This window comes from Myiozetetes cayanensis, unplaced genomic scaffold (genome assembly GCF_022539395.1).
Source record: "Myiozetetes cayanensis isolate MyiCay16 unplaced genomic scaffold, myiCay2020 scf5-8, whole genome shotgun sequence".
In the NCBI taxonomy this organism is placed as follows: domain Eukaryota; kingdom Metazoa; phylum Chordata; class Aves; order Passeriformes; family Tyrannidae; genus Myiozetetes; species Myiozetetes cayanensis.
The window spans coordinates 65,672,641-65,692,808 of record NW_026087742.1 but is presented as its reverse complement, the minus strand read 5'-3'; the positions used below and the strand labels follow the sequence as shown (position 1 = coordinate 65,692,808).

At 37.1% G+C, this 20,168-nt stretch overlaps 1 protein-coding gene across 4 annotated transcripts in view; it reads right to left on the bottom strand.

Annotated features, from left to right (window-relative positions):
* PIBF1 (progesterone immunomodulatory binding factor 1) overlaps window positions 1-20,168 on the bottom strand; it is a 109,538-nt gene that overhangs the window by 86,985 nt on the left and 2,385 nt on the right. For 3 of the 4 annotated variants that reach the window (XM_050331585.1, XM_050331582.1, XM_050331583.1), the window contains 5 exons: window positions 18,045-18,243; window positions 13,631-13,750; window positions 5,376-5,509; window positions 3,351-3,459; window positions 1,016-1,197 (listed from right to left, as the gene is read on the bottom strand). In XM_050331585.1, the coding sequence (XP_050187542.1) occupies window positions 1,016-1,197; window positions 3,351-3,459; window positions 5,376-5,509; window positions 13,631-13,750; window positions 18,045-18,243 (744 nt within the window). The remainder of the gene's footprint in view (window positions 1-1,015; window positions 1,198-3,350; window positions 3,460-5,375; window positions 5,510-13,630; window positions 13,751-18,044; window positions 18,244-20,168) is intronic. The other variant, XM_050331584.1, reaches the window with a different exon arrangement.

Below are 20,168 nucleotides of genomic sequence, written 5' to 3'. Positions count from 1 at the left end.
TTATACAAGGACACAAGATTTATAGATACTATTTTCAGTTCCATCTTCTTGATTCAAACACAAGAAAGAGGCTGAAGAGAAGCTGAGCCTACCTCACACTCTGAGCTTAACCATTCAATCCACAGGTGTCCTTTTAAGGACACTACTAACCAAAAAATAGGTTTAGTTTCATTAATGCAGTACATATAGGCAAACATTTGATGTAACTCTGGGATACACATTGAAACAATTTCTTTTGGCATCTAGATGTAGGGAAATAACATGAACTAGATAACCTTGAACTGGATGATGTTCTTAGTCATATGATTTAGATTTGGATAGTCCTGCAAGGAGCAGAGAGTTAGATTCAATATTCCTTATGGGTCCCTTCCAACTATGATTCTATGGAATATTGTAGTACAGCATTACATATGTAGCAAGACATGTAGCTGAGTAGTGTAATGTATTCTGTTCAACATCCCATCCCATCTCTATTCAAAGAGCATGAAGATTTGCTGCTATTCAGCAGTGGCCAGCATACAGTGATAGATCTACTTCTCAAGGCTACACTTAGAGAATCTGTATTCAAGCTCAAGACTGATAGCTCAAGAAGCTGATACAAAACATGCTATATTTAAACATTTGTGAAAACTGAACATATTTTATTCTGAAATAATAATTCAGAGTTTCTATCAGATACTACTTTTAATAAAGGTAATTTGTGGTGGTGGAAGGTTTTGTTTCTCTCTTTTGTAATTAACTACAACTACCTTCCTAAATTTCTGTGTAAACCTAAGAGTTTAATTGCCATAAACTTTCAATGCCGATATCTTCACTACTATGGTCTTATATCAAAGGTTTAAAAAAATTTTCCTGATACACATTAAGACCCAAGAAAACTGTTTCTGCTTCTAGTTAAATAAATATGGACGTGCTTTCTGAAAAATAAAATTAACGAAACAGGATTTGTGCAAGAAACAAGGGAAAACAATTAAATAACTTGTCTACTGATAAAAGTGAACACACAATAACTTGCCTGGATGTAACATATTTTTCATACATTTCTTCCCTAGCTTTTTTGGCATCCTCTAGCTGAATCTGAAGTCTTTCAAGACGATCCTCTTCATGTGCACAGCGAACACTAAGCTCCATGTTCTGGCGATTAAGATAATCTTTATCTTTTTGCAACAAGTTGAGGGATTGTTGTATGGTTGCCAGCTATAAAAGGTATTAATAAGAACACTTTAACATGAACGTCAAGGTATTTAAATTATGTACACATATTTGCAATTTCATTTTAACTCTCTTCTGTGAGAAAAATGTAACTGTGCTCTCCCTCCAAGTAACAGGTTATATGTGTAAACACAATGTGAATAGACATCCTGGGTTACTACACCAAGAAAGAAAGCAGTTTCTGCTCCTATAACTAGTCTTCCCCTGGAACAAATAATCTGTCAAACACTTACAACTGGATGCTCCTCCAATCCAGGACTTGTGATGCTACATCAGTATACACAAAAACCAGCAGGACCTTCTGGGAGATTAATGCTACTTTTATTCACTCTAACATTCATTTAAGTTAATCAAAAAAGCCATTGTTTTTGCTATAGTATATTATTTGATGTGTACATACAACCTTGATGTACACAACAATACTTTTTTTGCCAATGTTATATGCTGAGAGCAAACTTGCCTTCTGATGTCCTCTAACAGTGTTAGAACACAGAGGAATAAACAGCCTAACAAAGTCTTCAGATTGATACTAAAGAGCAGAATATTTTCTAATAGAAACTTATTTTTTTCCCTAATGTTTCTGACAATCTCTATGCCTTTAGGCAGAGCAGTACTATCTTTGCAGTGGAAATTATAGCCACTATTTCATCTGTAATATTGCTATACAGAGAAGCTAAGGAATGCAAAAGTAATCTGTCTCATGTACTCAGCTGCTAAAGTGTTAACACACAAAGATCTTCCATATTATTCTTCTCTGAACCAGTGCAGAAGAACAACCTTCTCATGCAGTCCCTTTCAAATGATACTAAAAAATAAATTCACAAATTATTAAAGAACAGCTAATCCATTGTTTCCTCTATTTCTCTTGGTGTTTCCTGGAATAATTTCTGTACAAAAGCACAGCTTAGAAACAGTCTTACTTTTGCATTCAAGTTGCATTGAGCTACAAACCATCTGATAATTACTCAATGACAATATAAACTGTAAAGTTTTCTTTCTTTCTTGGGATTCAGTAAAAGTCTGTTCTACCTCCTGAAAAGCTGTTGCAAAGTTACACCCACAAGAGAGGAAGGGGAAAATCCCTTAGCAGTGTCAACAGTTTTGGGTGATTCTATCCTAATCAGTTTACTTCAGGTGAAAAATTCATCCTGGAGGTTCAGTGAGACAATCCCCCATGAACAATTCGATGCAGAAATAATGAAAGTGGATACTGAGTAATGGAAGCTTGTACTGGTATAAACCAGTAATGGAAGCTTGTACTGGTACAAACTATCACAAGTCCTGCAGATCAAGGCAGTGAACTTGGAAACATTCTTTACATACATTTCTTTTTGAGTGCCTTGACCCAAAAGTTATCATCCATGTCCATTACTGCACACAATTTGTGACTCCTGGATGAATGAATTACTGAACAGAGAAGCAGAAAGGGGCATTTCTTTTGATCTGACAAGACTTCTGGCTCTTGGAATGTCCTTGGAGAAGCAGAAATGTATTCCCCTGTGCAAAACTAATGCAACCAGAATGGAAATGGCTGAGATTTGAGTAAAATGATCGACCTATCTGGATCAGAACTCACTGGAATTCTAATAAAGGTAAGTACCCCTCTGCACCTGAAGAGACATTTATTCTCCGGCAGAGACCAGAAGAGCTCTACCAAGACAGTCAACACATGATGCAAAAGAGGTTGAGACAAATGTTTGGAGCTTATTTCAACCTTTAGAAGAGAAATCTGGTCAAGGAAAATCCTATTGTTATCTTCAGTTATCCAAGTGGAATGCATAGAAAGATCCAGACTCTTGGCAGTACATAGCGACAGGACGAGATGCAACAGAAAAATGCTGCAACAACTCTGATTAGCTTTTACAGAAACATTTTCACGAAGGAGGCAAACAAACACTGGAACAGATTGTCCAAAAGGCTGTGCAATCTCCATCCTTGGAGATATTAAAAACTTGACAAAGCCTTAAGCAATCTGATCTAATCCTTTTCTGCACTGCATGGGAAGGTTGGACCAGCTGGTCTCCTGAGGACCATTCTAATTAAATTATTCCATGATCCTGACAGACTTGATTAGACAAAGAATCAAAATCCTGGGGTGAAGAAATATACAATTACTAAAGTAAGGACTTTACATTTACCTCTTTTGCTAAGTCATTTCTTTCTTTAGCTTGTGCTTTGTATGACACCTCTAATATTTCATATTTTCTTCTGAGTTCTGATAATTCATGTTCAAATACATCACGTTCACTGTTAAAACAAAGTGAAACTATTAGATGCATAAAGTGTAATGAACAAGATTCTTGTGCATTTGTAATTTCTCAACCTTATTTCAGTTTATGACACTTACTTCTTCCATAGGGTAGTTACTGACTAATCTTACTTTTTTCAGTTATTAACACCTAGAACAGTATCTTAATATATGAAACAAATTAGGATTATTTAAATACTTAAAAACAAAGTTCTACTACAATAACCTTGAATTCTCATCCTAAATTATTTCAGCTTTTGATGCTGTTTTCCATGACATTCTCTTGAATCTTTTGCAGATATTGAAGCCTGATGAAAAAGTGAAGAAATTTCATTCCCATCTTCCTAATCAAAGAGAAAGAAATGTGTACTTGTACTCAGTTGGTGTTCTCCCTTGTATACATTCCCTTGATACCAGAGTGGGTTGTACTCCTCATGTTTAAAATATACATGACACAGCTGCAAAAATTATGTTAGTGCCCTGAACAAGAGTGCTTTCCATATGCACAAAGAAACATCTCTGTGTCTCCACTCTAACCCTGTCAGAACAGGGAAATGAATGAGCCAGTATGAGCTTGCAGTTTGGAAAAAAGCTAACCAAATTTATATTAAGTATAGCATAGCTTTAAAACTGAGATAACTTGTAGTGCAGCAGAACTAGAAGATTTGACATAGCATTTTTTAAAGGCAGAAACAAACCTGGAAGTGATTAACTTCTGAAGTGTTCCCAAATATCCTCATACAGTCATGCCAACAGTGCTCTCCCCTCCCCTTCGTCTGTGCCTACACAGATGAATATAACCTACTCTCTCATATATAGTTTTGGCACGCTCATTCAAGCTTTTCTCAACTCCAGACTATTTTAAATGCACACTGCTAAACACTGGGGCCATTCACACAAACGTTATTACAATCCACTTATTAAGATGCAGTTGTACATAGGAAGTAAGCCATAGCATCAGTCCATCCTATTTGTAACAAGCTGCCAGGTATATTCCAAGGTTGTTTTAGTACATGTAGATGTGAACCAGAAGAGCTGTGAATCCAGAAGACAGATTCTCCTTGAAATGACTTAGTGGCAGGCAAAGTCATTTTTGTCAGTAACTGCCTAAGTTCATTCTGTATGAACAACTAAGGAGCTGGTAGGGTGTTTTCTATTAATAATCCCCATTTTTGAATCCATTTCCCAACAAATGTGCCAAAGGCCAGATTTCTTGTACTTGCAAACACACTAAAAAAGCCATTTGGGAGCTGGACTGTGAAGTCTATGAGTGTATTTATAAGAAGTCCATTTTCACTATTTTGCAATTGTTTTTTGCAAGATGGATATTCACAACCTTGGCTAGAACTGTAAAACCTGTATTTTTAAAAAGAGACACACTGGAACTTCCTGCAGTTAAACCAATTCACTAACGTAATCCTAAGGTATCTAACAAAGACTTCTCATAACAGCCCTTTCAAATGTATGATTACAAGAATATCTTAAGTTGTAAATATTAATTCCCAAGGTCCTATCCTCTTAATTCACTCTGTAGGCACCACAGAGTAGAGCACAGGGCCTTTTGTTAGAGCTTTGCTTTTAAACTAGGAAAAAAAAGAGTACTTGTTCCAAAATGCTTGGCACCAACAGCTCCCACTTCCTTAGCTGCAAAGAGATTGCTAGGCTCTTCTGAAAACACAGTAAATCTCAAAATATAAACTTTTAGAAGGCAAATTGATAAATCAGTTTCAAAAATGTTATTCATTTCATGTCTGAAATATACTACAGGAGATAACTGAACCATTAGTTGACTGAGGAAAGGAAAAATATCTGCAGTGTGCACAAGTCAAAAATAAAATCTCTAGTCAATCAAGGTTGATGTTTACCTATTAATATCTGTATGTTAGTTTAACACTTGAATTATAGAGATACTTACGATTTTACTTTATCATAGTTCTCTTGTCTGTAATCACCTTGCTGAATCATCTGCTTGGTATCAGCCAGTTCCAGTGTTAAACGCTGGCATCTAACCTCAAGTTCTGACCGACTCTTCCTCTCATCTTCATAGCTCTAGAAAGTAAGACATTTGAAAGGATCACAGCTACACTGTTATTTACTTAAAGCAATTACCAATTAATTTTTGTGAAGATCTCTTAGACTATTTATGTGGTAGTATTTTCATTTGTCTCAGTATTTGGAAATTTAGTACATATCACAAAGTAACCAGCGATACTGATATTCAACTTAGTTTTATCTTATTATAAATAGAATCATAGAATCAATCAGGTTGGAAAAGACCTTTGAGATCATCAAGTCCAACACTGCTGTGTTTACTAGACCATGGTACTCAGCGCCACATCCAGTCTCATTTTAAAAACCTCCAGGGACAGTGAATCCACCACCTCCCCGGGCATCCCATTACAATGTCTGATTACCCTCTCTGTAAAAAATTTCTTCCTAATATCCAACCTAAACCTCCCCTGGCACAGCTTGAGACCATGCCCACTTGTCCTATTGCTGATTGCCTGGGAGAAGAGACCGACCCCCACCTGGCTACAACCTCCTCTCAGGGAGTTGTAGAGTGATGAGGTCTCCCCTGCTCCAGCACCTCAATGTTGTTCCTGAACTGAGGGGCCCAGAACTGGACACAGCACTCCAGGTGTGGCCTCACCAGTGCTGAGTACAGGGGAAGGATCACTTCCCCGGTTCTACTGACCACACTGTTCCTGGTACAGGCCAGGATGCCATTGGCCCTTTTGGCCACCTGGGCACACTGCTGGCTCATGTTCAGCTTCCTGTCCATCCAAACTCCCGGTCCCTTTCTGCCTGCTGCTCTCCAGCCACTCTGTGCCCAGCCTGTAGCGCTGCAGGGGTTGTTGTGGCCAAAGTGCAGGACCCGGCACTTGGCCTTGTTGAACTTCATCCTGTTGGAATCAGCCCAACTCTCCAGCCTGTCCAGGTCCCTCTGCAGAGGGACTTACTATTGAAAACTGAGGCAAAGAACGTGTTAAGTACCTCAGCCTTCTCCTCATCTTTGGTGACTATGTTCCCCCCACGTCCAACAAAGAATGGAGATTTTCTTGCCCTTCCTTTCACTATTGATGTATTTGTAGAAGCACTTCTTGTTATCCCTAATAGAAGTGGCTAGACTGAGTTCAAATTGTCTCTCTAATTTTCTTTCTCCATGACCTAACTATATTCCTAAACTCTTCAGGAGTAGGCAACCCTTTTTTCCATAGTCTGTAGGCTCTCTTTTTATCCCTAATTTCCTTCAAAATCTCCCTGTTCATCTAGGCTGGCAGCCTTCCCTGCCGGCTTGCCTTTGGGCTCACTGGCACAGCCTGCTCCTGTGCGTTCAAGACTTCCTTCTTGAAGCATGTCCACCCCTCCTAGACCCCTCTGCTTTCAAGGACCGTTTGCCAAGGTACCCTCTGAACGAGTCTTCTGAGTAGGTTGAAATGTGCGCTGCGGAAGTCCAGGGTAGAAGTTTTATTGATGGCCCTCTTTGTGTCCCTGAGTGTTGAAAACTCTATCATTTCATGGCCACTGCGTCCCAGGCAGCCTCCAACCACCACATCTCCCAGCAGCCTCTCTTTGTTTGTGAACAGCAGGCCTAGAGGGGCCCCACCCCTGGTAGGCTCATTTAGCAGCTGAAGCAGGAAATTATCCTCTATATATAAATACTTGATTAATGTGCCTATTTTTTGTAATGCATTTGTCCATTAGCACAACTTTCAAGACACGTAACTCTCATATATAGAGCTGTTTAGGGCAATAGCATATATGGAGTGTAAGACACAAAGACACCCTGATCAACTTCACAGGCACCATCAACCGAACAACTGACAGAATGCCTTCTTGAAAAAACACACCTTAATAATTGTATGACACTACAGAAAAGCTCCCTAAGCTACTAAACATACTGTAACTATTCTGATAATAAAATAGAATTTTTTTTAAAATATTTCACAAGCCTAGTAATTTTCCCTTTAACTAAAATCACATTAGGTCACAATCTCAAAAATCACAACCCCAAGAAAGTTTTCATGAGAGTTTTGAGTCATCTATCATCATTTAAAGACATGATTGTTACTCATCCTAACATATACTGGTACACATGCCTTATTTTTATGTGTACCCTAATTAACAGATACAGATTCAGCAAATTACCACTACAGAACATTTTCTTCTTAAATTAATTAACATGCCATTATTTATAAAAGTGGCATCATAATAAGGGTAAAGTCTCTGTCAAGATGTTTTTAAAAGCTGTTGTCCACAAGTTAGTTAGAGTTTCAAATCCGTAACATAATGGTGTTACTACCCTGCTGTGCACTGCAAACATGACTCACCTTGCAATAGGAAATGTTTGTAAGGGCACTTAATGTTTAAGTGCAAATTGAAAGATTAAGTTTAGAATAAAAATTCTTCTGTGGATATCCTGTGCCATACTGCTGCTAATATCAAGCTGGAATTCATACACTCTTCACTGAGTGGGCTACTGAAGCTCCTACAGTATTACATATCTGGCAGCTGGAAGATAACTAACTAAATTATAAAATTAAATTGGGTAACCTCTGGATAAATTATTCATAAACAGCTTTAAAGCACCAGTTAACAGAACAGTTAATTATCTACAAAATTAGTTCCTTCTAACACTTCAACCATAAACTTAGTTTTGAATTTTATTTAACAAATCAGTTATTATCGTCATGTAACAATATGGTAACTTCAAGGAGGGGAAGTTAAAATTCTGCTTTTGAAAAGCGATACTAAAACATACCTTCAGTATGTGGGTTTGTTATGTTTGTTTTTTAAAGATTTAGTATAATTCCTGAAGAAACACTAATCATACTGCACAGGTCACTGTTTTTCATCTACCTAATTTTAAGGTGTCAAAGTAGTATTTTAATCACATGAAGAAACGTGACAAAGCTAATTGATGTTCTAGGCTGTAAACAGGCTAACACCAAAAAATCTGTACGGTGTGCATAAATCCAGGTAGCAGATACACAAGCTTCTGGACTCCCATAGCAATACATCTTAAAGACATACAATCAAGCTGTCTGTGCTTAGGAAGAATAAAGCTTGCTTTGCATGTAATGAAGTTAATTTAGTTTATAACAATGTCCATACATCCTAAACTGATTTTAAGATCTCTGCAGTGGAACAGCTTTATCTTTCAATTTATCTTCAAGAGTTAGCTTGAAAGTCTTGATGAACAGCTTTGTCCTGCTGAAGTAAAAAAGGGGCTTATAAAAGAATCAAGATACAGAGCCCTTTCTAGGACAGGAATGAGGTCCTGCAAATACCAATAAATAAAAATAACCTAAGTAAGCCCACAAACCTCAAAATAATTAAAGGACAAACAGTACTTCCTCACACTGAATGTGTTTGAGTGTTGAATCCCAACACTACATGGCTTTTCTTCAGCTTCTTACTAATTTTTTGCAGAGAGCAGCAACTCACACTGATGAGATGGTTAAAACAAACAAAAAACCAAACCTCTCCTATGTGAGACAGTTGGGCAAACATAGCCCAAAGAAATTCTTGACAGACTGCCTAAGAGAGCCAGTACTAACCAGTACAGGTATTTTCTACAGAGCATGTGAACAAGTCCCTACCAAGAAGTGATTCCATTTGGTTTACAGACACTGTCAACACATGGATGCTTCAAGCAAGAAGATTCTAAACTAATGATCTGCACCACTTAAAACCCAAACTGGTAGAGAAATTAAAGACCTAATGGCAGACCTCAATTTAATGATATAGAGCTTCACTGTTATCCACAATCTGGAACGAATAGCAGTTTACAGTAGTCACCAAAATGAACTTCTATCTCAATTTCAAGTACAAAAACTAGGTGACATTTTTTTGAACAAAGTTAGTGACATCTAATACATGGTAGGGATTAGCTGATCTTTCAAAAAGCCTTTGAGGATAAGAAGATAAACAGAAATGCAGGGAAAAGATTAATCAGCCAATCAAGCGGAAGTAGCATGACTTCTTCACACTGTCTTCAGATAAGCCTGTGGAAGAAAGTGATCCAGCTTTTAAAAAGCTTTTAAAAAAGATCTTTATCTTTGAAGAATCACTTACACAGGCCAGCATTTTGTTCATATACTAAGGTACTTAAAGGCCCTAACAAATGCAAAGCTACTGTATCATTGTGATGTGAAAACCAATTCCCTCAAGTTATTTGGATGAGGTGCTGCTCCCTGGTAAAGATGATATTTTACCTTGTTTACACAGTCTGCATTCAAAAACTATTGGTAAATACATTACTTATTGGAATACAACTGCTCAAATGTCAGGAAGAAGCTATACATAACTGGATGAGTAAGACATCTCTAGTATATTGATATGAAATGGGTAATCTGCCAAGGATTGTAGATGGGTCACTATCTGCTCACAAAAATTTAGAAACAAAACTGTTGACCTACTCCAAAATAGAGAAACTCTGAAAGAAAAGTAAGAAAGAAAAGCTTTGGCCTAAGTGCTTCTATAGAAAAAGAAAGTGGGGGAATAAAAAGCTCTTTCTCTATCTGAGTTTACTAGAATCTTCAGTGAAATATTCTCAGGTGAAAAGGATACTTGAGATCATTGCATCACAGAGTAGTATAATTAAACCATCTGGTACTTCTGAACAGCTAGCAGTCAAAACAATCCACAGCTATGTATCGAGTCAGAGTTAGAAAGACACTGGACAGAAAAGGGAACTTTCATAGATACATCATTTCCTCGAGTCTTGGGCATGCTAAACTGCTCCCTCAAGCTCATAGTTACTGATAGAGGATCTTCTTTTCAGCTTTTTTTTCCTGAACAATATTAAGAATAATCCATGAGAGAAAAAAAAGCATGTATTTCATCTTAGACTAAGGCCTCATCTGTGCTTTCTAGAGAGAGTTGTGAAGACCAAGTAATCAAGGCACTGCTTGAAAGAAGTGGTGCCAGGGGGCTGGGGAAGTGTTCTAGACTGCAGTCTTTACAGATATGCAAACTTTAGGAGAAATCTGAGGGATCGCAGTCCTTCTGGAGTACCAAGAACAGCCAAAGTTTTCTTAACATTTGGATACATCTAGTGCCAATTGATCCTTTGAGTGCAAAAGCTTAGTTTATTCTTTGAAGACTATAGATGGGCTTTTCCTCCAGCTGGACAACATTATCAGAGATAAAATTGTTAGTTACCTCTAGCAAAGCTTGACAGCTACTAATCCTGATTCAGAGACAAAGCCTTAGAAGAGATCTTTGTCCTACACATAACCAGCTTTCTCTTTAGGCTAACCATAGGTTTTAGATACTGTCATACTATAAGTTTTATTGCAAGTCCTGAAGGCAACTTTACAGGAAAAATAACCGAGGAAAGCAAGTCCTGATAAACCTGTATCGAGACCAAATTCCAGGAAAACACTGCCAAGAAACTTCTAGCCAGAAGAAGAAAGCAATACTTAATCTTCTAGAGCTATAAAGAAAAGCAAGGTTTCCTTCCCAGACTCTCTTCAGTCTTGAGAGAAACTCATGCGTAGTAGATTACATCTGTTTGAGGGAAGGTTCTAGCCACTTTGGAAGCAAACAACTCTGAAAATAGTAAGCTGATGTTCAGCACGGGGAACACACACATCAGAAGCAAAGGTTTTGTTTCTGGGAAGCTCCTGGTATTACACCACTACAGCTGGACTTCCTTTTCTATCAGTACCTCCAAGGTGGTGGTGGTGCCAACATTACTCAGTAGTAATGAAGTACTATGCACTATAAAACGAGAACTACAACGAGCCTGTACTATACATTATACAGTAACAAGTCAGGCAGAACTGCAATACAGGAACATCATTTTACCAGTTCCACTGCCTCCTCCTGGCCTGTGGCTGCTGTACCTAGACTCAGATGCAACAATTACGCACAGAGAGCCATTTACTTAGCAGCTGTACAGCAGAATCACTTATACTGACCACCTCAAAAACGGAAAATGGCAACAAATATCTATTGACACTAGCTGTGTTTATCAGGCTATGTTCCAGTGGTAGAAACCAGTCTTCACACACTATTTTCTGCTACCAGTTGTCAGAAGCAGCTCCTCGCCCTACTGGGTCTGTGTTACAGATTCAGCAGCCTTTGATTAAGTGCTAGGAGCAGCCACACACAGTCAACAAGAGAAGTTTACAAAGTCAAGAGCTGTCTCACTTTTCAGCACACTAAGAATTAAATGAGTGCTAACAGAGGCTAATACACACTTAGGACCTCCTGACCCTTCTGAACAAACAAAATATATTTTCATGTACTTTGAGCACAAATAAAGGTGACAAACATTCAGAAGATGCCCTAAAGTCAGAAATTAAAGTTTTTCTAATACAAATGAATTAATGAATTGCGTAGAGATAAATAACAAGTGAATTTGTCAAGTCTCTTAGAATATTAGTTTCTAGAAGGCTACAATGACAATTCAATTTTTACAGAACCAAGCTTCCTATCTGGTACAGCTGCTTGTAAGCTCAGTTGGCTGAGAGGTCACAATATGAGGCCACTGCACTCACTAGGTCAGGCCAGGTCTGTTATGCCAAAACCAAGTATGATTGGGTTCTGTTTGGTATGGTTCCCTTCCACCCTCCAGGAAAAAAAAAAAAAAGGCATCATGTAGCAAAAAAACACCTGAGAATTTTGTAACATTTAAACATTTGGATCTCTTCCCTGATTTTCTTTTTTTCTAGAGAGTTACTAATTTTTACTAATTGCCTCTCGCTTTGAGCATGTAAATAGGGTATAGGCATTTAAAGAACCACCTCAGTTCAACACAGGCAACATTTTAGTGCTTCTTTTGCAGTGATAAAAGCAAAGCACAGCACACTTCAAACTTGGAAAAACAGATCAATGGGAAAGGTGGATACTGCCACCATGTGGTGTAAAAAGAATAAAACAGGAAGTTTCTGTATTAAAGAAAGGTCAATGTACTGAGAAAACTGTTTCTAGCACAACTTTAATTATTGTTATCTACTATCTTGTTAATTTGCTTCAGCAAAAGTTAATATAGATGTCAGTCAAATCTCAGAAGGCTAAAACCTTCTGAATAATTTTATTAAATCAGAGCATACTAAATGTACAATGAAGGAAAATGCTTACGTTAGACAAAGTGAACAGGATTAATTTAATCTCAGTTATGACCAGAGATAACACAAAACAACGCTGAACCACATAAAGTCACAAATTTTATTGACTACTTTCTCTAATTATCAAAAGGAGTGAAAATAATTTCTAATTATCAAAAAGAGTGAAAATAATTTCACAACATAATCTTGTGTAAATAATTTCTCCTTATACTTGATTATTCCATAATTTCAGAGGGGAAAAAAAGTGATAAATAAAAAAATATTCTCAGAAGCAGTAAAATGACAGTGGCATTTAAAATCCCTGATAGCCATGACTTTGATAAATATATCTGGGTACCTGAGTACCTGAGTTATCCCAACTCCAGATTTATTATGTGGAACTAAGCTAGAACACAAATTACCCTAGATATATACATGCTAAAAATACTATAAATATTCATAAATACCTTAAAAACAACATGTTTCTTATATTGTTTCAACTCCTTTGCTCTTTGAAAATAAAAATTAAACATATTTATATAATTTGTTTCTCTACTTCGAGTGTTTATTCCTTACTTGAAAACAAATTATCTTTCTCTTTAGTACAGAAATAAATAGGAAAATTAAAATAGAAAAAGTTGAAAAGCATAGCAAGGAAAATGCAACCGCAAAAAATTATTAAAAATCCGTTTTTATATCATTAATACAAAAGGTGAAGCAAATTACTACCAAGACATCACCATCTCAAAAACTATACACTGAACCATCACGGTGCCTTCAACCGCTGCTGCGTGGATCTCCTGTCTCAGCTTCCCCACCTCGAACCTTGCCCTCAGAAAGCACCAGACAGCTGGTAACAGAGTACCCTGAACATTCTCATGAGTACATCTTGCAGGGCAGCCATGGCATAAAATTACCTATTAGACAAAAATGTACATACCATGTTGCTCTTTTCCATCCCTGCCTCCCTCTCCACCCTCTTCTCCCCCGAGGAATTTTTATATAGAAAAAGAGCTTCTATATCTTATCCATGAATAATGATTTGGAGAATGAGGTTTCCACCCTATATATATTTACAGTTTCTTAATTGAGATAACTAAGAAGTACAGACCTCTGTCAGAGACTTCAGTTGGGATTTGTACCCACTTAATTCTTCTGTTAGACTCCCCTTTTTCATCTGTAGATCACTTAGTTCTTTTCTTAAGGAATGGACTACTTCATAGAATCGGACCTAGAACAACAAGGCATATATTCAAAATTGAGACTAACAAAATTGCCATTGCAAAAGTATAATGCTAAAAACAAACCAGCTCAACATTTTACAGCAATAATTCAACAAGTTATTTCTAGTGCATGACAGAAACCTGGTTGGGGAGTTGGGGTGCAGTGAAGGAAATGTTACAGTGAAAGCAGCATCTTTCTTCTACCTTTGACAGCATCAGTTAAGAAATAATCAAAATGTGTTTGGCACTGAACAAAAGAGAGGAATAAAGGTAAAGATTACATTGCTGTTCAACTAAGGCAGCTCCACCTCAGGCTGCCCATTCAAAAAAAACCAAACAGTTGCTAATGGACCACATGGCCCTGTGTACTTACATGTGCCAAACCTAGAGCCTATTTGATTAACACTGTAAAAAGAGAAAAAACCAAACCCAAACAAACAAAAAACCTGTTTAGCAATAACCAACTTAACTTGCTAACTTCCCCAAGCCAATATAAATTTTCATGAGGTGTGTAGAAACAGAGAAAGATTAATTTTTGTTTTCTGCCAGTTCAGTGTGCTGAATTTGCACCAAGAAAAATGGAAGAGCAAGCGCAGGAAAGCAGGAACAGCACATAACCAGGAAGAACTGTGATACACACACCCCACACACACCTTCAGCAGTAGCATCTTGTTATATGGATTCAGCTGCATCAGGCAACTAGCCTCTGACTTGACTCTGCTAAATTAACAACAAAAAATCCTTGTAAAAGGATTAAAAATAAATTAAAGTCTGTAACACACAGTCCTCTCTCTTCCCCCATTTTAGTAATAGGCATATTAAGTCTTATCCACAACACTTTTTCAGAACATTTCTATTGTCCAAAAAAAAAAATACTAGAGAATACAGTAGTAAAACCATAAAGTCAGTAGTAAAAAGAGACAAAACAAAGAAGAAAGCTTTTTTGGTATACCCCCACCCAACACACACAGAGGTTATTACTCTCAGATTAACTTAATACCTTAAAATGTTGGTTTTGGGGGATGGAGAAAAGAACAATTAATTAAGCACTGTTTTCATACAAAAGCTACTGCATACCCTCCGTCACTAATGCTTTGTTTTATATATGATTAAAGAACACAAGAAAGCACAAATAAGTGACCATTCAGTAGCAAGCTGTACTACATTTCCATGCAGAAGGAAGACAGACAGGTCTCTGTGTTTTGCTACCTGTAAGTAGCAGAAGACAAAGGAAAGTTCCAGGTGTATTTCATATAATTGAGAGCATACAATTCTAAAAAACACAGAAGCCATGGAAATTTGCCATGTAGATACAGATGTAGTTTGCTTTATACAATAAGGCAAATGTGCAACATGAATGGAAAATTAGTACTTGTAGTTTCAACTGTAGCATCTGATGATTCAATTGGTCATTCTTAATAAAAAAAAATAACCTTGATTATCACTAATTGGTAACCATTTAAACCATTGTGTTTTTTTCACACCTGGTTTTCCACTAAGCTCTTACTGCAATTTCCCTAGGAAACGTAACTTATGCTTTCATGCCACATTTACTTCTCAAAACACAACTACCTTAAAACAGATTTCCCAATAGAAAGATATCATGAGATACAGGTATCAAGAATAAATGTATTTGCACAGCCCTCCCAAGAAAAGATAATTACATGGTAACAAGAAAGTACAAATGAATGCAGCAGATGAGGGTGAGGTTGTAGCAGAAATTCAAGTGTTACTGTTCTTTAGCTAGTTTGATGTCCAATAAACATTCATGTAACTCAACAGTCAAAGCACACATTGCCTCTTGCCAACTCAACCGAGCAGAAACAAAAATTACTGTAAATGGGGTTTCCAAAACATATCTTAGAAATTACAGGTTTATATCAACGTGCTATAAGCAAAGAGTTACTATTTTCTAGGCAATTTTAAAAAAACTCTTTGCATGTGCCCACCATGTTTTATGGAAAACTATAATTAAGGTAAAAAAGGGTGGGTGCAGAGGATGAAAAAGTTGGCTTCTGTTAAATGAAGTTACGTGGAAGCAGTTGGATCAGTTACCTGCCTTCTTAGACAAACAGCAACTGAGCTGTAGTTAGCAAAATTATACAACTGAAAGACATGACAATTAAAATCAGATCAAACAGAATTTGCAGACACTGTTTTTAAACAATTCGCTGCAATTTATTTTTTTTTTTAACGACAGAGTACACAAGAGGTTCACTTTACTGAACAAAGTGAATTGGTGCTTGGCAGCCAAAACACTTAATGGCCTGAAGTAGTTTAAAATTTTGCAGATACTGTTTCTAAAAAAAAAAAAATTATTCTTTTAAGTGGTAATAATAAAGAAAAAATTAAAAATCTGAATTTTTACTTTTAAGTTCAAAAAGCAAAAAAGCATGATTTTCAGAGAAAGATGCTTAAAATATTTTTCAGTTGTCATCATTAAGTATTACCTAGTCTTCATTCTAACATGTCATTACTGCACCACTTTGTGGAAGAACAGTAAAAAATATCTCACATTTGCTTTAATTTCAGTATTTTAAACTTGAAATAGCTCTATATACAAAATCTCCATTTAAGCTCTTCCTGCTGTTTGTCCATTATACCAGGTTTCAAACAAAGTCTAAGCATTGTATACATGTTTACTTCTATCCTGAAGATTGTAAGGCAGCATTTTATAACTGATAGAAATTTTCAGACTTTTTTTTTTTTTCCTCATGTTGTCTACGCAGGATCCTTTCTTGCCAAGAAAAATTTTACCCTAATATCAGTAGACTAGACTGTTAGTCTGGAGCCAGAAATTTTAAATGCCTGAGAAATACAAAATTCTTCCTTAGGCAAGCAAAGCAGAAAACAACATTCCTTTCAACATCCTTTACCTAGCCTTCAGAAGCCAAATGGATGTGTAGACAGGATAAGCAAAACAGTTCTGTAGCCTCCCAGCATCTGCATCAGCTGAATAATTCAAAGTAATGATAAACAACCACCAAGCTTAACTGATACTTTCAGGTTCACACTAATCCTCTTGCTAAAAGAAGATGAGAGAACAAGCAGTAAACAGCATTTTACTACATCTTTAGAATGCCTTTTCTGGGAAAAAAAACCCCAACAAACACCAGCCAAAGAAAGTCACTTCTTCAAAAGAAAAAGTGACATATAAAGAAGAAAGGGGCTTCACTGAACACATAAATACTAGAGTTTTTAGCACAGAAAAAAGTAGCATTTACTGGTTGAACACAAGAGGAAAAATTGTTGTGCAGGAATCAATGAAAACTCTTCAAATACTTCGGTAGAGGGCAGTAGATACAGTAGACAGCTAGGGGGTAGTAGGGCCCAAGCCTTAAGATTTTCCTAGTGCTTTCAAAAGTCATGTTTTGGAACTTCTTAAAAGAGACTTTCACAAGATTATCCTTTAGATAAGAATGGCAATTTAAGGTACACTGTCTCCTGTATTTGGTCAAATAGGAAAAGGCCAGATGGAAAGTGTAAAGTTCTTTTTAAAACATCAGTCTGGGATTCCCCAGACTTCCCCTATACTGGAATGCAGTCGTAACAGACCGATTCAGAAGCACATCTTCCTCTGAAGGTCTTTCATTTCTAGCTGGACATGAATAAGAATTCTAGGATTATAGACTGGCTTCTACTCTATGAACATCCCTTTAATTCTAAAAATAAAAAAAATCAATTTACAGCTTGTGGTGGGTTGACCCTGCCCAGCAGCCAAGCACATGTATGGCTGCTCACATACTTGCTACCTCCAGTGGGAACAGGACAGAGGAGAGAGTGCGAAGAACAAAACCAAGAAAACTCAGGTGTCAAGTTTTCTAAACAGTTTAATTACTGAAGAAAGGAGAGGTGAACTTAATAAAGAAAAAGCAAAGACAATCACTCACCACCTCCCACAAGAAGACTGATACCCAATCACTCCCTGAGCAATAAACACCTTGGAAGCCACCACCACCCCACCTCCTCTTTCTTCCTCTATCTCCAATTCTACTGCTGAATATGATGTTAGATGGTATGGAATATTCCCTGGGCCAGTTTAGGTCAGCTGCCCAGCTGTGTCCCCTCTCAATCTCATGACCATGCCTATCTTGCTGGGAGAGGAGGAAGCAGAATGGGGAGAAGAGAAAGCCTTGATGCTGTGCAAGCACCGTTCAGCCAAAACATCAGAGTGTTACAACTGTTCTAGCCACCAACCCAGAGCACAGCAAGATTCAGGCTGCTATGAAGGAAGTTAACTCTGTCCCAGGCAGATCCAGGATACAGACTATATTTTAAACTTATATAAAACAAAATACTCACAGAAACATATTCAGAGATAGAAAGCTGATCTTCAGGAAGAGACTTTAGCTTCTCATAGCAATCATCTGTTAATTCCAAATCTCTCAAGCTATGACGGATATTTCCAGCCCTCTCCCTCAACTGATGGTTTGTTTCCTCCAGCTGCTTCTGTCTCAATAAAACAGCTTCCATTTCTTGTTTCATTAGAGCCTGATGTTTTCTTCATGATTGATTTGAAAACATTTGAAAAAAGAAAACATTAAATAGTGAGTAACACAAGTGACAAAGCTTTGAATACCCTGGCAAAGGAATGAGCCGTCTTCATTTTGCAAAGGGGGAAATTTACACAGATTAGTTAATTAGCACAAGAGTGTATACCACAATGATTAAGCTATCATATCAGACACAGTGTATATAAAAACCAGGAACTTTATAGTCACTGACAATACAAAGCTGAACCTGAGAAGTAACAATCTCCACATATGCTGACTTGAATTTATACATAAATCTTAATTTACCAATCAAAAGGTTAAAAGACAAAAAAGCAGAAAATATTTCAAAAAAAACCCCAAGGAACTACTATATCACCAAATAAAGCAACAGTTACTTCAACTTGTGTCTAATGAAGTTTCAGCACATGGATGCTCATGGTCTATTTCACACACAACCCTTAATTTTCTAACAAGTGTAACATATAAAGTTGGGGTCCTTTAAAAAAAAAAAACAAACAACAAAACAACACCCAGCAAACGAAACACCATTACATTAAAACAAGCAACCTTACTTCCAGCCTTAAAATATCACCATTACTATCACTAGTGACAAGGTATTATACAGCAAGTGAAACTGCACATCACTTAATGACGTTTCAAAGTGTTTATTTTATTCAAATCATAGAATCATAGAATGTTAAGGGGTTGGAATGGACTTTTAAAGATCATCCAAGTCCCAATCACCCCTGCCGTGGGCAGGGACATCTCCCACTAGACCATGGTGCTCAGAGCCCCAACCAACTTGGCTTTAAACACTGCCAGAAGTGGGGCATTCACAAACTCCCTGGGAAACTCATTCCAGTGTCTCACCACCCTCACAGTAAAGCATTTCTTCCTAGTATTTAAGGTAAATTTCCCCTCTTTCAATTTCTACCCCTTACTCCTTGTCCTATTCTCTGCAGGCCCCCTTCAGATACTGAAAGATTGCTATGAGGTCTCCACACAACCTTCAAATCAAAGACAACGGAACATTTATTTTGGAGGCTTTAGCTATAACTCTTGAAAACATATCCAAATTAAATCATTCTTTACAACATAGTAATTCCTGCATTATTTAAAAAGTAATATAAAAAATACTAGCTAATACTACAGGGTGACATCTGCACCACTGGTTTAAAAAAAACAAAACAACAAAGTCTGAGCAAAGCAGTCACAAAAGGACATATTCTTTAATGTGTACAATTCTACTAAATGGGGATGAAAAGTGAGTAAAAGACTGAAAAGAAAACTAATGGAAAGACTGGGGAAAGGAAAGTAGTTCAACTTTTTATGCCTATTAGTAACAATCTGCACATCAGTACTTTTTTACTGAGTACTCCTGAGATAACTCAAGTATGGCAAACATAAAAATATTCCACTGTGGTGGAACTAAGCACACAGAGTGGCATATGTTTTTCTGACACAATCAGCTGCTCTTAGTTGAAACACTCTGCTGTAACTAATCTCAGGTCTGGCTTCACATCACTAAATCTGTTCTAGCTTCCTACAGAATGTGACTTTGAATTAGCCACATTCTGTAAGCTGGTGCATCCTTTACTGTAACATGAGACTATGTAAATAATGCTCTTCCTTCACAGGTGTTAAAACATTTAAATGACACAGTAGTTTGGAGTAGCCTTCTAGCCAGTCTATTTTTCAGCTACAGGTTAACTAAAAATATTTCAGAAAACTACGATGAAAAGTGAATTTCTACATCATCAACTGAAAGCATTTATGACAAATCTGCAATCTTGACTGGAAATGCTAAACATTATTCTCTTACCTTTCCCAAGTCATCTACACGGCAGTTATTAAAAATTCAGTTTAAACTGATGGAAATTCTGCCCCCTCTGCCTATTCCTTTTGCTCTTTATCGGTTTTAAGAACATTTTTA